We start from the raw sequence: 17,799 nt of genomic DNA, 5'->3' as shown, positions 1-17,799 counted from the left end.
CCGCATCAGGACGAGGCTCGCGTTACTTAAAATTTTAAAATAATAAAATGCGACTTTGGAACAATTTTAATTTGTTTATTTATTGAGTTAAGGCCAAACGTTGTAATTTGGTGTATAATTAACAAGGATAATTAAAATTAAGTCACAAACAAAGAATAAAAAACCGCCGACAACACTGGAGTATCGCAAGCCTTGCGACGCACGCAAATTAGGCTGGTGGTCCTAGTGAGGTTATGTCACTGTCACAATTCGGACATTTCAAATAACAAATGCTGTATTATTTCCCACAGCGCGATTGCATTCGTAACGTTTAGGTTGTGAACGGAAAACGGTGGTAGGTGTGCTGGCGCATGTGATATTATGAGCAAGATGACCAAAAATGCTCACGCCGTCGACAATTCGGTCGCCGAACGAAGACTGAGGGCCATATACGGTAATTTCGGGCACAATAACGTGCCGCCCGTCGCTAAACGACTTGTTCACGTGTTGCAGAATGGCTGGACTGCTCGAACAACAAGAAGGCGCTGCAAGAATGCGACAAGGTGCTGAAGAAGACGCCGAACTTCCAGTGCGCCAGGGCGCTGAAGGCGCTCACGTTGCACAGGATGGGGAAAGACAACGACGCCGTTCACATACTGGACGAGCTGACGCAGGAGAACCCCACCGACGAGCCGACGTTGCAGGCGATGACTTTGTGTTGTCGAGAGATGGAGAAGCGTACGTACTCAACAATAAAATCCTGTATTGTTTTAAATGGTGGTGTTTGTTGTAGTGGACAGGATAATAAAACTGTACGAGAGTGCGGCCAAAGTGGACCCAAGCAATGAAGAGATCCAGACGCAGTTATTTATGTCGCACGTTCGTGTGGCCAACTTTAAGGCATCCCAGAACGTGGCCATGATTCTGTACAAGCACCGGCCCAAAAACCCGTACTACTGCTGGGCCGTCATGTCGATAATTTTGCAGGCGACAAGGGGTGAAGGATCCACAGATCCTGTCAAGAAAAAACTGCTCTTGAGCCTGGCAGAACGTATGATGGTCAAATTAATACAAGACAATAAATTGGAGGCGGAACAAGAGGTGCAGCTGTATGTTATGGTACTGGAGGCGTTGGAGAAGTATGATGAGGTACTTCAAGTGCTCCATGGGCCGCTAGGCAAGAAATTAACTGGCGCTGGGGTACCACAGATGAAAATCAAGTATCTGAAACTGTTAAACAGATGGGCCGAAGTCAATGTTATTTGCAAGGTTGTCTTGTTGGAGAAGTAAGTTTCAATCATTTTTATTCAACAATTTCTGTAATACTATATTGCAGTGTGGATCGCTGGGACATTTGGTTGCAATACATCGAATCTGTGTTACATTTGGAAAATGGTTCAAAAGAAGTCAATAAAGAATGCAATGGAATTAGTGAAACAGAAGCACCCGACGACACGTTTGAGAAAGCCCACGAATTTATTTGTCGCATCGTTGAAACTGGTTCCGGAAATAGTACGTTGTTCTCACATGTTTTTGACTTTAATTTTACATGTACACTTTTTTTGGTATAAACTCTACAAGTATCAAAATAATTTAATGAAATTTTCAGTCAAAAGACTAAAAAGAATTCCAAATTGAATAGTGGAAACTACATATTTCTATCTTTTTCAGTTTCTTCACAATGTGACGAAAATCAACAAATAATATTATATAGGATAAATAGAGCATGGGTTTAGTTTTTTTAGTGTAAACTCCACAATTGTCAAAATAATTTAATGAAATTTTGAGACAAAAGACAAAAAAGAATTCTAAATTGAACAATAAAAACTACATATTTCTATCTTATTTAGTTTTTTCATAGTATGTGATATTTTCAGATTTTTCTTTACGAGGTCCGTACCTGGCACGTTTCGAGCTGTGCTCGAAGCTGCGGGACAAAGGCCTAGACGCCGGCGACATGCTGGGCGACGTCACGGAGCTGTTCATCGAGTATTTCCGCAAGTTCGGCTACAAACCTTGCTGCGTCTCCGACCTACGACTGTATCTGCGTCTGTTGGACGACGAAAAAAAGCTGGATCTGGCCACCAGACTCATCAAGGACGTGGGAATCAACAGCTCTTTCTGCATACCTTTGTCCGTGGACCAAATGCAGAGGCACATAGGTGCCCTGCAACTGTCCAGGCTGTGCGGCAGCCATCGCAACCTGACGGCTGAGCATCAGAACGCCTTGGTCACGGCTCTGAGTTTGCACTACAATCACGGTCACCAGAACTTCGGTACTGGACTTTTAGTCACCGACATGGGTCCGGCTGATGGTTATGCCCTGTTGGCTGCGCATGTGCTGAGTGATTTGGCGGAATTGCAGCAAAACTCCGATTATTTGCTGGTGGCGCTTGTGTTGCTCAGTTCGTTGCTCAAAAACTCTCCCAGTAATTTCCACGCCAAGTTGTTGGCCCTTAAAATCAACCACAACATCGGTACTACTTGCAATAATTTATATTTACTTTGTAGATTATTATTATTTTTGTAGGAAACGTTATTAGTGCTCAAGAAATGTACAGCAGTCTGGAAGTTAAGCACCTCCAGTTGGATTCGTTGGGCTACGCCCACTGTGCCAGACTACCGACCACGGGTCTCTTCTCGGCCTGCGGCCCCTTATACGACACGACAATCTCCTTCTTCACCTCCAACTACAAAGACGTAATATACTTAAACATTTATAAACTAATTTTGCTGTACATCATGGTTTTATGCAGAGTTCTGACCACCTGACCTTCTCGTACAAGTTCGGCTCGTTCCTCAAGCTCGACGAATTCATGGACTTCCGGGAGCGGCTGCGCCTGAGCCTGCACTGCGCCCTCGTGGAAGCCGACAGGGCCTATTTGGATTTAGTCGAGGGTCCGACCGCAGGACGTCCTCTAGACTTGGGTGAGACGACGTTACGTGACGGTTCACCGGAGGACTCGTTGCGTAATAACTACGACGCCGCTGTGTACGCGTCGTGGGACCCGGAGCGGGTGGCTGGACGACTGGATGAAAGGCAGGAGAAGGAGGCGTTTACCAAGTCCACGAAAACGTACGTCACTTTCCAAATAGTTTATTATATTATTAAATGTGTCAACGTTTAGGTTCTTGAAACTGCGCACTGGCATGTTGACCTGTCTGCGCAAGGCCTTCGATTTGGGGAAGGCCGACGAGAGTACCCGTCCCACCGCCTTGAACGACTTGGACTCTGCCCTGCGTACTTGGAATAACCTGCACAAGGAGGCGCCCAACGACGTAAGCACAATACCGGTGCGCTGGTGGCCGCCGTCGCGCCTCGACGCCGCCCTCCTAGTACCAAGCGTTGGTACAGCCGGCGCCCTGTTGGAGCTGTTGGTGGCAATAGCCGGGGACGACGTGGAACGGGGGAAGAAGGCGGTGGAGCAGCTGAAATGCGGGCTGTGCTCGCTGAACAGCTGTTGGGGCAGCGAGGACGCTGCCAAGGACAGTTACTTGCCACAAAGGAGGCGGACCATGGAGACGATAGTCAACTGTACAGAGGTAAAATTAACCCATCATTCATTCCTAATTGAGTTTATTGTGTGGATGTTTTGCAGCTGGTGTCGGTGTCGTCGCTAGTCTGCGGCCTGTGTTGCGACGTGCCGCGCTCCCGTAACGCCGCAGGCGGTCGGAAGTCGAAGAAGAAGTCCAACGCGTCCGACTCCACGCTGGAGCTGGTGAAGGAGGCGGTCTCGCTGGTCGCCGACGCCACAACGAAGTTGGCCGAAGCCGTGGAGGCGTGGTCGACGAATTGCGCCACCTGCGACGCCACCAAGCTGCTCGAGGGGCTGAGTCTGGGTGGCGTGGAGGTCGCATCGGCCGAAGGGCTGTACAAGACGGTCGTTGACAGTCACGGCCTCTGCGTGAGGGAGGTGACGGCCGCCCTCAAGTCCAAGGCCAAGTACTTGAACACTCTGACTGTGTGATTGCGATTGGTCATTTATTTTTTGTTGTAGTTACAGAAAAATAAACGCGATTTTTAATACGATTTGGTGTTTTATTCCCCTGCGTTTTGTGTTTGTATTTGACTAACAATATTAACAAAAAATTGAAGTTTATTAATATAATTATATTGTAAATATCTTCAGCTGGTAAATACTGCATATTAACTATTCATAAAGTGAGAAATAGCTGTACTTAATAATATAACAGATTAATTTTAGAATATTGATTGTCGGTCAATATAAATATTTTATTATTAAATTAGCCTATGACAGCTCATAAACTAATTTACAGGTAAAATATAAATAACAATTTCGTATCGAATATGTAATAAAAATAATATTTCCTTGTATTAATATATAAAAAAATGTTGATTAAAATAGCTATTTTAATCTCGTTCATTATCTTCATGTTACATCTTCTGGAAAATTAATCAAACAATTATTCCAGATACATTAAGTATTTATAAAAAAGGAAATAATAGTATTAATAAACAAGCTTAATTTTAGAATATGGATTTTCTGACATAACTACATATACTTATCAATTATTAAAACAGTCTAGGCCACTTTTTCATTCATTTTATTTCAGTAACATACAAAAACAATGAGCTGAAAAGCTTCACCCGTTTTCATAATTCATTAAATAACAATCACATATCTTATGTATGTGGAGTTAAAACACAGAGTATGGTTTAATTAATTAATTTATTTAATAATCATTCACAATTGTCTACAAACCAATGAGTTGCAATCACCTTTTTGTAGTATTCAGTTGAAGCTTTTGCAGTTCTGGTTCTGTTATCACTTTCAAAATCTATAAGATAAAAACGAAATTTCTCTCTAAAAATAAATAGTTAAAAATCTTTATCTGATCTTGATCTTGATAACTTACGTAAATCCATTAATCTACTCGAGATTATCTAGAAGTCTCCAAGTTTAACAGAGCTAAAGAAACGTTAATCGTGAAAGAATTTTTTTTAGATTTTTATTTTCATATTTTTATTTGTTTTGTTTTTGTTTTTTTCTTATATTTATTTCTTAATATAGTTAGTTTGTTTTAACCTGAGTTTTGATTAATCCCGTGTTATAAATTTAACAGGAGTAAAATAGTGAGTAAAAATTAACGAATACATCACATTAGTTGTAGATTTGTTCAACGAAAACCTTTGTTTGTAATATTGAAATTAATTATTGATTGAAGATTCTAATTATTAGTCAGTCTGTTTTCAAAGGTGGCAAGTTGCATTCTATATTTATTTAAAAATACAGTGGCAAATAAAATTAACATGAGTGGCATTGAAGAAAATCACAATAAAATAGGAAAGAAAACTCAAGTTGATCACATTGTAGAAGAAATATTAAATACCGAACAAAATTATCTGGACATTTTAAATGTAATTAACTTTGTAAGTTCAGTTTACTTTGTTTCCTACAATTTTTATTAAAAATTACAATCACTAGGGCTACAAGAAAAGGTCCATTGACATAACTGTTAATTACTTATTGCCTCCAGATTTTGAAGGTAAATTTAAGGTAATTTTTTCCAACACGAACCAATTAGAAAAAATGCACAGTGAATTTTTTGAGGACCTCGTAAAATCTGCACACTCCATCGATTTGTTAGCTGAATGTTTCATAAAAAGAGTAAGTGTCGAGTTATTAATAATATTCTAAGTCACTAATTGGTGATTTTTAGGAAAATTTGTTTTTAGACTTATACACCGACTTTTGTATGAATCATTATAACTGCATTGAAGCAGTTAATTCAAATGATTTGCAACCTTTTTTTAAAAATTGTCAACAAAGCTTGGAACATGACCTATACATAACTGATTGTTTAGACATGTCTCTTCAGAGGATCAGCAAATATAAATTGCTACTAAAACAGTTGCTTAAAGAAACTGAGAGTCAGCATTTAACCAGAGCTTTCAATTCCGTTAACAACATCTTAGATAAAATCAACAAGAGTGTCAGCTACTCCTTGCAAGGTCTGCCTGAAGACCTGATGAACAAGGGAAAAGTGATTTTGCAAGGTGAATTTCAAATCGTAGAAGCCAATGCTGAACGAAAATTGAGCCCATGGATGAGAAAACATGTATTTTTATTTGAAAGGTTAATTATCTTGAGCACACCAATCGTCAATAACAAACAAACAATATTACAATACGATCGACACTTGAACGTGACTGAAATTGGAATGACCAAAAGCCAACTCGAAAACCCCAAACAATTTTTAATCACTGTTAAACGGAAAGGTGAGGAATACATATTTAAAGCTCAAACCGAATTGGACTCACAACTTTGGCAGGATGAAATCAGTGACATACTTTTCTCACAACTCAAAGAAATTAGATCATCAAGGGTCATTAAAAAACGTCAAGAGCCGTCTGACTTTCAATTTGTAAGTAAAAGTTTCCCCTAGTACTTCCGGACAATTTAATGACATTCTAGGTCAAAGCTAATGCAAGAACCATCGACTCGATTGTGGAGACTGAAGAAGCTTACGTGGCAAATTTACAAGATTTTTTTAAGGTAAAAGTGTTGTGTACTGCTCCAGCAGATTTAGAAATTTAAGTTCACAGGATTACGAGTTGTTGAAGCTATTGCCGTCTGAACACCAGTCGGAATTGGAGGCAATTATTGGAAACCTAGAGGAAATCAGCAAGTTCCATTCCGACGTTGTCTTGAAGGAGATGAGGAAGCGTAAAAGTGTCGAAAGTATGCTTCAATGTTTCGACTACTTGGTAACGTTCAACCACTCAAAAACCAACAACAAATTAACTGCAATTCTTCCAGAAACGCAAGTTCCAACTCCATTACAAATTCTACTTCCAAAACGCCCCCAGGTCTTTGCACTATCGAGGAGTGATGGGGGAGAAATTAAAAAAGTCGAACGTCCACCAATCAACCAATCAATCACTTCAAAACCTAATTAATTCTGGGGCGCTGTTGGAGCCAATGAAGAGGATTGCGGTCTACGAAAGACTTCTGGAGAGCATAAAATTTTACCGTAACGACCTCAGAGCTTCCAAACAACATATCCTAAACTACTTGCGACACATTATGAACAGCATAAAAGAAAGCGTGTCCACCATTCAGCAAATTGATGGATTTCCATTTCACCTCCATCAAGGAGGCTTGGTCCTCGAAAGCGACATGTTTGTTTCAACACCGGGCAAACAGCCGGACACCAAACATGTTTTTTTCTTCGACAATCTAATTCTATTCACAATACCCACAGGCGCTAATGGTATCAAGAAGTACCAAGCGAAGGACTACTTAACAACCGATAAATTAAAAATTAAACACAATGAAAACGAGAGAAAGTTGGAGCTGTCCACCGACGTTTCTAAACTCCTCTATACATGCTTAACAAATAATCTTGAGTTAAAGAGGAAGTTGGTCAAACATTATGCAGCTATAACAACCGAAAAGGATCCCGAATTGAAAGATTTCTCTTGATGTAATGATAATGATATTTTCCGCCAATAGACTAAAAAAACTCCGAATATTCAGGTAAAAGATAAAAAAGAATTTCGAATCGAATATGTAATAAAAATATTAATAGTATTTCCTTGTATTAATAAATAATAAAATGTTGATTAAAATAGGTATTTTAATCTCTTTCATTATCTTCATGTTACATGTTCTGGCAAATTAATCAAACAATTATTCCAGATACATTAAGTACTTATAAAAAAGGAAATAATAGTATTAATAAACAAGATTAATTTTAGAATATTGATTTTCTGACATAACTACGTATACTAATCAATTATTAAAATAGTCTACGCCACTTTTTCATTCATTTTATTTCAGTAACATACATAAACAATGAGCTGAAAAGTTCACCCCTTTTCATAAATCGTTATATAACAATCACATATCATATGTATGTGGAGTTAAAACACAGAATGTGGTTTAATTAATTAATTTAATTGCATCATTATTCACAATTGTCTACAAGACAATGAGTTGCAATCACCTTTTTGTAGTATTCAGTTGAAGCTTTTGCAGTTCTAGTTCTGTTATCACTTTCAAAATCTACATGATACAAACCAAATTTCTCTCTAAAAATAAATAGAGATAAAATCTTGATCTGATCTTGATCTTGGTAACTTACGTAAATCCATTAATCCACTCGAGATTATCTAGAAGACTCCAAGCTGTATATGCTGTCACATTAACTCCATCTTCATACATTGCATCCAAAATGTTACTTAAATATTGCTGAAAACGAAAAGGAATGTTGCATTACAACGTGAATTCTTTGCTACTACTTACTCTGTAATAGTTAATTCTAAAATCATCTTGCAAAGTGGTACCATTATCTGAAATTCCATTCTCTGTTATCATGATTTCAGGATTGTTGTACGTGTCCTTGATCCAAACCAGTAGCTTCCTCATTCCCCAAGGAACAACCTAAAACCTAAAGTTGACATTTTCTTCTGTAAATACATAATTTACACCAGACCTTAAGCCAAGACGTGGCAGAACCTTCCCAGCTTTCGTCTTTGTACGCAGTACTGCCCATATCCTTGAACCAGCTGTGAGTACTGTAGTCAGTGTCTTCTTGTTTCTTTACGAGGGATGTGCTGTAAGAGTTCACGCTCATAAAATCGTAAGTTCCCTTGATGTATTCGATCTCATCGTCAGTGAAGGTGGGCAATCTGGATCCTGGAAAGTTTTCCTTCGCACTCCTCTCGGCGATCCTGTCGATCATCACTTGGGGGTAGTTGCCGTTGACGATTGGATTCGCGTGCCAACCAAACTGTAACATAGTAAATTAATTCCAGTTTAGCACTACTAAGTAAGGAATTACACTGAATTGCAGTCTGGTTTCGGCCGCCTCAATGTCCTCGGTACTGTTGGTCATCGGTTCGAACCAATCGCTGTCGAAGACCACCGAGACTCGTCCTGTAATACAACGCATTGAGGTACAGCTGTTGGTTAGGGGGAAGTACCGAATCACCTCCTTGTTTGGACCTGAATTCGTCGTCGTAAATGTGATAGGCCTTGGCGTGGGCCTTGATGACGTTGTGGGTGCACATGTAGTCCCCAAAACCCGGACTTTTGACGGCGGGTGCCAAAGAACCGGAACCGTAGCCCTCCTCGCACACCTGCCGGATTTCGTTGAACGTAGCCCACAGCTTCACTAGGTCCCCCAACTCCCTGAACACCACCCTGGCGTACTCCGCATAAATATCAATCAACAAAGAGTTAGTCCAGCCACCTAAGTCTTGCAGAGGCTGCGGCAAATCCCAATGGAACAACGTCACCATCGGTTGTATGCCGTTCTCCAACAGTTTCCCGATCAGGTTCCTGTAATACTGAACTCCCGGCTTGTTGACTCGGTTATTGAAGCCCGTGGGCAGGATCCGCGACCAGGACAGGGAGAAACGGTAGTGATTTACGCCGAGGTCCTTCAGCAGACGCACGTCTGCCTCGTACTTGTGGTAGGAGTCGCAGGCCACGTCGCCCGAATCGCCGTTCTTGATGAACGACGGATTGGTGTGGACGATGCGGTCCCACACGTTCTCACCCTTGCCGTCGTCGTTCCAGCCGCCCTCCACTTGATAGGCGGCGGTGGCCGCCCCGAACATGAAGTTGTCCGGGAATTTTTTCATGCTTATGTCGTCTGCGGAACTCAAACTGACTTGATAATTAAAGAAAATGAAATTTAATAAAGATTTAAGCTTACTTGCAAACGATTAAAATAAAAAAAGACAGGAATAATTCTATTTGAACCATCATGATTCGTTGCCGACCTACAACTAATTTAATTATTAATTTCACATAAATTTATATTACATACATTTATCTTGTAATAAATAAAAAACACTTATAGTTATTTTTATTTCTTTTTATATTTATTTAACTTGATTGGTTATTGATTTGTATATCTTATCTTCTTTTGATCGTAAACAGTTTAATTAATATTATTTTAAATATTCTTCAAAAAGTTGATGTGGCATCTTTACTTTAAAACCAGAGTTTTATTATCTGGGCAGTACTGTGTACAAAGACAAAAACTGAGAAGGTTCTGCAACGTCTTGATTAAAGGTCTGTTGTAAATTATAAATTTATAAGAGAAAATGGCTACTAATAAAAATAAATGATAGCTACCAATTTACATTCAAAGACTACTATCTAATGTCAGGGGAATACCCGGTGACACTTTGTAAACAATGATGGTTGCCTAATGTTTCATATTTAAGATGTAAGATCAGGATAAAAGAAAATTAATTTTCAGATAATAGTACCACTTTGCAGAACGATCTTAGGATTAACTAATAAAAATAAATGATAGGTAGCAAGACAGATTAAAAGATTACCTAATGTCGGGGAATACCCGGTGAAAGACACTGACATTGGCACTGTGGGTTGCCTAACAGTTCACATTTACGATGTAAGATAAGATAAAATTAATTTTAAATAAAAATTATAAGGTTGACAATGATTATAACGTGCTCAGAAATTTATTTACCATAACAACTTTGTCTTCGTCAAGTAGACGTTTTTATAAAATCTTTCAAAAAGATGGTGAATAATATAATTGATTTCTCACCATTAATAAAAAATATTATTTTATTATCAACATATTATCAAGATAAAATGTTTATCATAGCAAATTATAAATCAGTCTGTTTTCAAAGATTACAAGTTGCAATCTATATTTATTTTACAAAACACCACCAAACAAAAGGAACATGAGTGGAATTCAAGAAAATCACAATAAAATACGAAAAAAAACTCAAGTTGAGCACATTATAGAAGAAATAATAAATACCGAACAAAATTATCTGGACATTTTAAGAGTAATTAACTTTGTAAGTTCAATTTGATTTGTTTCCTACAATTTTTATTAAAAATTACAACCACCAGGGCTACAAGAAAAGGTCCATGGACTTCACTATGAATTACTTATTACCTTCAGATTTTGAAAGTAAATTTAAAGTAATTTTTTCCAACACGGACCAGTTAGTAAAAATGCACAGTGAATTTTTTGAAGACCTTCTAAAGTCTGCACACACCATCGATTTGTTGGCTCAGTGTTTCATAAAAAGAGTAAGTGTCGAGTTATTAATAATGTTCTAAGTCACTAATAGGTTATTTTTAGGAAAATTTGTTTTTAGACTTGTACACCGACTTTTGTATGAATCATTATAACTGCATTGAAGCAATTAATTCAAATGATTTGCAACCTTTTTTTAAAAAATGTCAACAAAGCTTGGAACATGACCTATACATAACTGATTGTTTGGACATGTCTCTTCAGAGGATCAGTAAATATAAACTGTTACTAAAACAGTTGCTTGAAGAAACTGAGAGTCAGCATTTAACCAGAGCTTTCAATTGCATCAACAACATCTTGGATAAAATCAACAACAGTGTCAGCTACTCCTTGCAAGGCCTGCCTGACGACCTGATGAACAAGGGAAAAGTAATTTTGCAAGGTGAATTTCAAGTCGTCGAAGCTAATGCTAAACGAAAATTGGGAACATTGAAATGGGTGAGAAAACATCTATTTCTATTTGAAAAGTTGATCATCTTGAGCACACCAATTGTCAAAGACAAGCAAACAATATTACAATACGAACGACACTTGAACATGACCGAAATTGGCATGACCAAAAGCCAACCAGAAAACCCAAAACAATTTTTAATCACTGTCAAACGGAAAGGTGAGGAATACATATTTAAAGCTCATACCGAATTAGACTCCCAAATTTGGCAGGATGAAATCAGGGACATACTTTTCTCGCAACTCAAAGAAATTAAATCATCAAGGGTCATTAAAAAACGTCAAGAGACGTCTGACTTTCAATTTGTAAGTAAAAGTTTCCCTTAGTACTTCCGAACAATTTAATGACATTCTAGGTCAAAGCTAATGCAAGAACCATCGACTCGATTGTGGAGACTGAAGAAGCTTACGTGGCAAATTTACAAGATTTTTTTAAGGTAAAGGTGTTGTGTACTGGTCCAGCAGATTTAGAAACTTAAGTTCACAGGAGTACGAGTTGTTGAAGCCATTGCCGTCTGAACACCAATCGGAATTGGAGGCAATTATTGGAAACCTGGAGGAAATCAGCAAGTTCCATTCCGACGTTGTCTTGAAGGAGATGAGGAAGCGTAAAAATGTCGAAAGTATGCTTCAATGTTTCGACTACTTGGTAACGTTCAACCACTCAAAAACCAACAACAAATTAACCGCAGTTCTTTCAGAAACGCAAGTTTCAACTCCATTACAAATTCTACTTCCAAAACGCCCCCAGGTCTTTGCACTATCGAGGAGTTATGGGGGAAAAATTAAAAAACTCGAAAGTCCACCCATCAATCAATCAATCAATTCAGAACCTAATTGATTCTGGGGCTCTGTTGGAGCCAATGAAGAGGATTGCGGTGTACAAAAGACTTCTGGAGAGCATAAAACTTTACCGTGACGACCTCAGAGCTTCCAAACAACACATCCTAGACTACTTGCGTCACATTATGAACAGCATGAACGAAAGCGTGTCCACCATTGAGCAAATTGAAGGATTCCCCTTTCACCTCCATCAAGGTGGCTTAGTCCTCGAAAGCGAGATGTTTGTTTCAACCCCGGGCAAACAGCCAGACACCAAACATGTCTTTTTCTTCGACAATCTAATTCTGTTCACAATACCTACAGGCGCTAATGGTACCAAGAAGTACCAAACGAAGGACTACTTAACAACCGATAAATTAAAAATTAAACACAATGTAAACGACAGGAAGTTGGAGCTGAGCTCCGACGTTTCAAAGCTCCTCTACACGTGCTTAACAAATAATCTTGAGGTGAAGAGGAAGTTGGTCAAACATTATGCAGCTATAACAACCGAAAAGGATCCCGAATTGAAGGATTTTTCTTGATGTAATGATGTACAATAAATGATAATTAGACAAACAGTCTTTTATTTTCACCATTTCACCCAACTTCAGACTAAAATCACCAAAATGAGCCTCAATGAATAAAATAGAATTTTTATTTTTGTTTAAAAAACTTACAGTTTGTGGCGGCGTCAATAGATAACTACAAGTAATTTTAAATAGTTAAAATAAACAAAGTTATGCGGGAAGATAATGCAAACATCCAATATTTCTAAAAAATACCAAATAAATATACATTAGGTGACAAACAGCAATAAAAATAGCATAGTTTTGTGCAATGACCAACAACTATTCAGTACTACATAAACAGGCAAATAAGATTTCAATTTTTATTATATGTAATGTGTAGTTATAATTACCGCATACAATTAAACAATTAAGATAAGATGGCATATTTAAACATTGATAAGGACATCAATTATTTTCGTCACAAACCGGCTCTTAAAAAGGTGAATAGTGTAAGTGAGTCCTTAGGTGAAACATGAATGAAAAATACAGATCAGTTATTAAAGAGTTTAAAACAAAACGTAACGAAACACGAAACAAGAAACCTGCCACTGAAACATTAAGTAAGACACAAAGATGTGAGCAAATTGGCCAGATTATTCAAGAATTATTAACTACAGAAGAGGACTACATAAACATTTTAATTGTGATCAATTTTGTAAGTACATTTTGTTTTTAGCCTAGTTATGGTGGAGCTATAGGTTTAAAATGAGTTTATCTCTCTAGGGTTACAAGAAAAGATCTGAAGACTTGACAGTTGTGCACTTATTGCCAGATAACTTTGAGGACAAATTCAAAACCATTTTCTTCAACACCGACAAACTATTGAAGTTTCACGAAGAACTCCTTGAAGAACTAGATAAGTGTGCACACTCCACAGACTTACTAGCTAAATGTTTTATACGAAGAGTAAGTCTTAAAGTCCAAGTCCAAGTACCCAAACATGAGCTGTAATTTTCAGGAAAGACACATGGCAGACCTGTACATCGACTTCAGCATGAACCAATACAACTGCAACGCAACAGTAAAACATCCTGAGCTGCAACCGTTCTTCCAAACATGTCGAACCAACCTAAGGCTGACCCAGAATCTGAACGTACACCTGTTCGAGCCCATTCAGAGGATCATCAAGTACAGACTGCTGCTCGAAGACATGCTGAGAAAGACCCACAATCAACACTTAAACAACGCCCTCAATTGTATCTACAACACGCTGCGCAATGTCAACGAAAGCCTCAGCTGCCCATTGCACGGTCTGCCCCAGGAGCTGCTGGAGAAAGGGAAGGTGATACTGCAGGGGAAGTTTAAGGTCCAACCAACTCACGACAAAAGCATCTTCAAGCGCACCAAGAAGCATGTGTTTTTGTTTGACAACGTTATCATCGTCAGTACTGATAAACATCTGGTATTTAAGTACGACCATCATTTAAGTCTGGCTCAAGTTGGTGTTAGCAGGAGCGTTGGAGGAGCAAGGGAATTCTTACTTAGTGTGAAAGGGGAGGACAAGGGGTTTGTGTTTAGGGCCCCAACAGAAATGGACTGCAAAGTTTGGCTAGATAAAATCAGTGACAAAGTCATCAAGTAGAAGTACTAAGTGATAGACTTACACGAACGTGGCATGTGATGATAATCTGTGATAATTTTAAGTAACTGGATGCTGTGGATCTAGATTGTCGATATTACAAATAAATAAAAACAATTATACATAACTGTTTATCATTTAGCAAATGTTTACATAAGATAAACCATAGATCTAGACTTTAGGTTTTACTGACCACAGACTCAGACTAACTTATTAATATACACAATCATAGTTTCTGATTAAACACCACATACATGCGCAAAAAGAAGATATGTATAGATATATGTAAATATAATTTTTGATAAGATTTACATTGTATGTGTGTTTGTGTATTTAAACAATGATAAATATAAAAATGAGTTATGTTAAGTTACAAATAAATGAAAGACAGTGTGATAGAAACATGAATTCAGTTGATCAAGTAAAACATAATGAAATACAAGGAAGACATAAAATTAACAAGATTATTCAGGAAATATTGTCGACAGAAAAAACCTACATAAAAATTTTAAATGTTATAAATTTTGTAAGTATTTTATTGTGACATTTTCATTATTTACTGATGATTGTCTTTAACAGGACTACAAAAATAAGTCTGAAGATCCCACAATGCGGCTCTTACTCCCTGCAAACTTCGACAGTAAATTCAAAATCATATTTTTCAACACCGACAAATTACAAGACTTCCACGAGGAGCTCCTGGAGGAGCTGGAAAAGTCCACACACTCCCTGGATTCGTTGGCAGAATGTTTTACGAAAAGAGTAAGTACCAAAGCCTCAGTTTTCACCAATGAGTTGTTAATTTTCAGGAAGGCCTCCTGCTAGACTTGTACGTTGATTTTTGCACGAACCAACACCACTGCTTCGAAGCAACCAACAGCCTTGAGCTGCAACCTTTCCTCAGTGAATGCCAAAAGAAACTAAACGACAAGCTAAACCTGAACGCCCACCTGCTCACCCCAATCCAGAGGATCACCAAGTATAGGTTGTTATTGGAGGACTTGCTTAGACAAACTCAGAATGAACGTCTGACCTGTGCCTTAAACTGCATCAGCAACACTTTGGATAAAATTAACAAGAACCTGAGTTGCAACCTAAAAGGACTCCCCGACGAGCTACGAAACAAAGGGTCCATAATCCTGCAGGGGGAGTTTAAAGTCACCAAATCGAACAACAAATATTACAAAATTAAGTCTGTGAGGAAACACCTTTTCTTGTTCGAAACTATCATCATTTTCAGCACCCCCATTGTCAGCCACAAAGGTACCACATTCCAGTACGATAACCACTTGAAGCTATCGGAACTTGGCATCTCCAAAAGTCGTGTTGAAAAACCCAAAGTTTTCTTGTTAAGTGCCATCGGCAAAGATGAAGAATATTTTGTTAAAGCTCCCACTGAAATGGAGAGTCAGGTGTGGCAGGATAAAATCAACGACATACTTCTGTCGCAACTTAAAAACATTAAATCCTTAAGACGAATAAGAAAGCATCAAGAGACGTCCGATTTTCAATTTGTAAGTAGCACATCAGTTACCTGCACCAAATGATTCATCGAGTTTTCAGGAGAAAGACAATGCCAAAACCATTGCCTCAATCGTGGACGCTGAAGAGGCCTACGTAAGAAATTTGCAAAACTTTTTCAAGGTAATTACTTGAAGAAATCCTAGAACAGGTTTAAAGATTTAAAATTCGCAGGAGTTTGACCTGAAAAGTCTCAGACCTTCCGAATACTTGATGGAGTTGGAAGCAATCATTGGAAACCTGGATCAAATTTATAAGTTCCATTCGGACACAGTTCTGAGGGAGCTGAGGAAATGTACAAAAGTCGAAAGCCTTTTGATTTACTTCGAATATTTGGTAACTTGTTTGGTTGCTTAAGTTATTTGATGAGTTAAGGGTTTTTTTCTAGAAACGTAAGTTCCAAATCCTGTACAACTACTACTTCCAAAACCTGTCCAGATCTACCCACTATCTGGAAGTTATGAACAAACTGACGGATCGACTGCGTGTCGACGAGAGCCAGCTAGTTCAGAAGCTACTCGCCACCGGAGCACTGTTGCAACCAGTCAAGAGGATTGCTTTGTACGAAAGGCACCTGGTGGACATAAAACTCTATCGTCACGACCTCAGGACTTCCAAACAAAAGATCCTGAGCTATCTCCGAGACATTATCAACTCCATGAAGCAAAGCTTGTCAACAATCCAAAAAATTGAAGACTTCCCCTTCCACGTCCATCAAGGTGGTTTAATTATGGAAACGGAAATGGGTGTTTCTGTCTCAGGTAGAAAAATGGAGTGCAGACACGTATTTTTCTTTGACCACCTGACTGTGTTCACTGTACCCAAAAACGTTGGCAACACGAAGAAGTATCAGGTGAAGGAATTCCTGAAAAATTCACATGTGGTACTGACACATGATGCTGATGACAGGAAGTTGAAGCTGTTTTTAAATAAAACTGAGGTCACTTACACATGCTTAACCAATAATTTAGATGAAAAACGAATATTAGTTAAACATTTCTCAAGTCCAAAAATGGTAAAAGTACCAGATTTCAAATGTTCCTCTTAATTGTTTATTTTATATTTTGGAATAATTTAATTTTTACATTAAATAGTCGTTATTTAAGTCTTTGTTATTTGGATTACCTCCATCAATACCTGTCCAACTTAACTCACCATGGTTTTCTTCTCATGACTTCTTCTAGTCTGTCACCAATAAATGCATTTCTAAGAGAGAGAAACTAACCTAAAATGAATATCCCAGCTTCTCTGAAAGTTATGAAAAGTATAAGAGAGATAAATGTTTTCTCTCATTTTCCCAAGTACACTCAAAGGTATCATCAATGTCTTATTTTATGTCTGATGTAGAAGATTTACTTCTTCTATCATATAAATTGAGGTTAGTTCTGAAAGAAAATTATCCTCTTGATATTGGGATTACAAAGACTTCTTCTAGTCTAGCACCAATAAGTGAGGATGGAGGATGTGTCCTTCTTCTAGTGCTTCAATGAGCAAACTCCTAAAGGATTATTTCTAGGAAGACAAACGTTTTCTGTCATTTTTCCAACTACACTCAAAGGCATCATCAACGTCTTGTTTTATGTCTGATGTAGAAGAAGATTTACTTCTTCTATCATATAAATGGAGGTTAGTTCTAAAAGAATATATTCTCTTCATATTGGGATTTCAAAGACTTATTCTAGTCTTTCACCATTGAGTGAGGATGGAGGATGTGTCCTTCTGGTGTTCCAATGAGCAAACTGATTTGAAAGCAATATTCCTCACTACTTCGAAAATTCTATGTTGGTAGCTAGAGTTAGTTGTTATCATTTGAAA

At 38.1% G+C, this 17,799-nt stretch overlaps 5 protein-coding genes across 12 annotated transcripts; 4 read left to right on the top strand and 1 right to left on the bottom strand.

Annotated features, from left to right (window-relative positions):
• Positions 1–208: 208 nt before the first annotated feature.
• Positions 209–4,009, top strand: LOC109603705 (phagocyte signaling-impaired protein). The gene is made up of 9 exons (XM_020020195.2): positions 209–433; positions 493–717; positions 773–1,265; positions 1,316–1,491; positions 1,857–2,456; positions 2,510–2,679; positions 2,736–3,055; positions 3,108–3,522; positions 3,579–4,009. Exons 1-9 carry the CDS (start codon positions 361–363, stop codon positions 3,945–3,947), a joined length of 2,841 nt encoding a protein of 946 aa, XP_019875754.2. The 5' UTR covers positions 209–360; the 3' UTR covers positions 3,948–4,009.
• Positions 4,010–4,548: 539 nt separating this feature from the next.
• Positions 4,549–14,536, bottom strand: LOC109603698 (myrosinase 1-like). 2 transcript variants are annotated; one of them, XM_049968604.1, is made up of 8 exons: positions 14,489–14,536; positions 9,667–9,739; positions 8,938–9,617; positions 8,788–8,882; positions 8,440–8,736; positions 8,250–8,387; positions 8,089–8,195; positions 4,549–4,805 (listed from the first exon to the last, which is right to left on the bottom strand). In XM_049968604.1, the coding sequence occupies exons 1-8, from the start codon at positions 14,499–14,501 to the stop codon at positions 4,682–4,684; spliced, it is 1,527 nt and encodes a 508-aa protein (XP_049824561.1). In that variant the 5' UTR covers positions 14,502–14,536; the 3' UTR covers positions 4,549–4,681. The 2 variants fall into 2 exon arrangements, with proteins under 2 accessions (XP_049824561.1, XP_019875746.2); XM_020020187.2 differs by lacking the exon at positions 4,549–4,805 and adding an exon at positions 7,759–8,035.
• On the top strand, positions 5,016–12,860 carry LOC109606287 (proto-oncogene DBL-like). 7 transcript variants are annotated; one of them, XM_020022855.2, is made up of 7 exons: positions 5,016–5,074; positions 5,185–5,371; positions 5,427–5,609; positions 5,662–6,366; positions 6,417–6,497; positions 6,548–6,709; positions 6,762–7,567. In XM_020022855.2, the coding sequence occupies exons 2-7, from the start codon at positions 5,252–5,254 to the stop codon at positions 7,425–7,427; spliced, it is 1,917 nt and encodes a 638-aa protein (XP_019878414.2). In that variant the 5' UTR covers positions 5,016–5,074; positions 5,185–5,251; the 3' UTR covers positions 7,428–7,567. The 7 variants fall into 7 exon arrangements, with proteins under 7 accessions (XP_019878414.2, XP_049824557.1, XP_019878413.2 ...); XM_049968600.1 differs by having other exon boundaries at positions 5,034–5,137; positions 5,198–5,371; XM_049968603.1 differs by lacking the exons at positions 6,417–6,497; positions 6,548–6,709; positions 6,762–7,567 and adding exons at positions 11,651–11,796; positions 11,847–11,927; positions 11,978–12,139; positions 12,192–12,860 and having other exon boundaries at positions 5,051–5,371; positions 5,662–6,220.
• Positions 13,168–14,595, top strand: LOC126265805 (guanine nucleotide exchange factor DBS-like). Its single transcript, XM_049968605.1, has 3 exons — positions 13,168–13,539; positions 13,608–13,790; positions 13,843–14,595. Exons 1-3 carry the CDS (start codon positions 13,357–13,359, stop codon positions 14,464–14,466), a joined length of 990 nt encoding a protein of 329 aa, XP_049824562.1. The 5' UTR covers positions 13,168–13,356; the 3' UTR covers positions 14,467–14,595.
• Positions 14,596–14,747: 152 nt separating this feature from the next.
• Positions 14,748–17,089, top strand: LOC109603713 (guanine nucleotide exchange factor DBS-like). The gene is made up of 6 exons (XM_020020203.2): positions 14,748–14,989; positions 15,043–15,225; positions 15,273–15,977; positions 16,027–16,107; positions 16,159–16,320; positions 16,373–17,089. The coding sequence occupies exons 1-6, from the start codon at positions 14,804–14,806 to the stop codon at positions 17,030–17,032; spliced, it is 1,977 nt and encodes a 658-aa protein (XP_019875762.2). The 5' UTR covers positions 14,748–14,803; the 3' UTR covers positions 17,033–17,089.
• The last annotated feature ends 710 nt before the right edge of the window (positions 17,090–17,799 follow it).

This window comes from Aethina tumida, chromosome 6 (genome assembly GCF_024364675.1).
Source record: "Aethina tumida isolate Nest 87 chromosome 6, icAetTumi1.1, whole genome shotgun sequence".
Classification (NCBI taxonomy): Eukaryota; Metazoa; Arthropoda; class Insecta; order Coleoptera; family Nitidulidae; genus Aethina; species Aethina tumida.
This window is presented reverse-complemented; position numbering and strand designations above follow the sequence as displayed.

Coding starts and splice junctions, on each gene's coding strand:
- LOC109603705 (XM_020020195.2), top strand. CDS start 361: ATGAGCAAGATGACCAAAAATGCTCACGCCGTCGACAATTCGGTCGCC. Junction 434..492: donor AAGACTGAGGGCCATATACG/GTAATTTCGGGC, acceptor CACGTGTTGCAG/AATGGCTGGACTGCTCGAAC. Junction 3,523..3,578: donor CGATAGTCAACTGTACAGAG/GTAAAATTAACC, acceptor GATGTTTTGCAG/CTGGTGTCGGTGTCGTCGCT.
- LOC109606287 (XM_049968603.1), top strand. CDS start 5,252: ATGAGTGGCATTGAAGAAAATCACAATAAAATAGGAAAGAAAACTCAA. Junction 5,372..5,426: donor TTTTAAATGTAATTAACTTT/GTAAGTTCAGTT, acceptor TACAATCACTAG/GGCTACAAGAAAAGGTCCAT. Junction 12,140..12,191: donor TTCAATGTTTCGACTACTTG/GTAACGTTCAAC, acceptor CAGTTCTTTCAG/AAACGCAAGTTTCAACTCCA.
- LOC126265805 (XM_049968605.1), top strand. CDS start 13,357: ATGAATGAAAAATACAGATCAGTTATTAAAGAGTTTAAAACAAAACGT. Junction 13,540..13,607: donor TTTTAATTGTGATCAATTTT/GTAAGTACATTT, acceptor TTATCTCTCTAG/GGTTACAAGAAAAGATCTGA. Junction 13,791..13,842: donor CTAAATGTTTTATACGAAGA/GTAAGTCTTAAA, acceptor TGTAATTTTCAG/GAAAGACACATGGCAGACCT.
- LOC109603698 (XM_049968604.1), bottom strand. Junction 9,618..9,666: donor TTTATTTTAATCGTTTGCAA/GTAAGCTTAAAT, acceptor TTATCAAGTCAG/TTTGAGTTCCGCAGACGACA. Junction 8,196..8,249: donor TTAGAATTAACTATTACAGA/GTAAGTAGTAGC, acceptor TTTCGTTTTCAG/CAATATTTAAGTAACATTTT.
- LOC109603713 (XM_020020203.2), top strand. CDS start 14,804: ATGATAAATATAAAAATGAGTTATGTTAAGTTACAAATAAATGAAAGA. Junction 15,226..15,272: donor CAGAATGTTTTACGAAAAGA/GTAAGTACCAAA, acceptor GTTAATTTTCAG/GAAGGCCTCCTGCTAGACTT. Junction 15,978..16,026: donor AGACGTCCGATTTTCAATTT/GTAAGTAGCACA, acceptor TCGAGTTTTCAG/GAGAAAGACAATGCCAAAAC.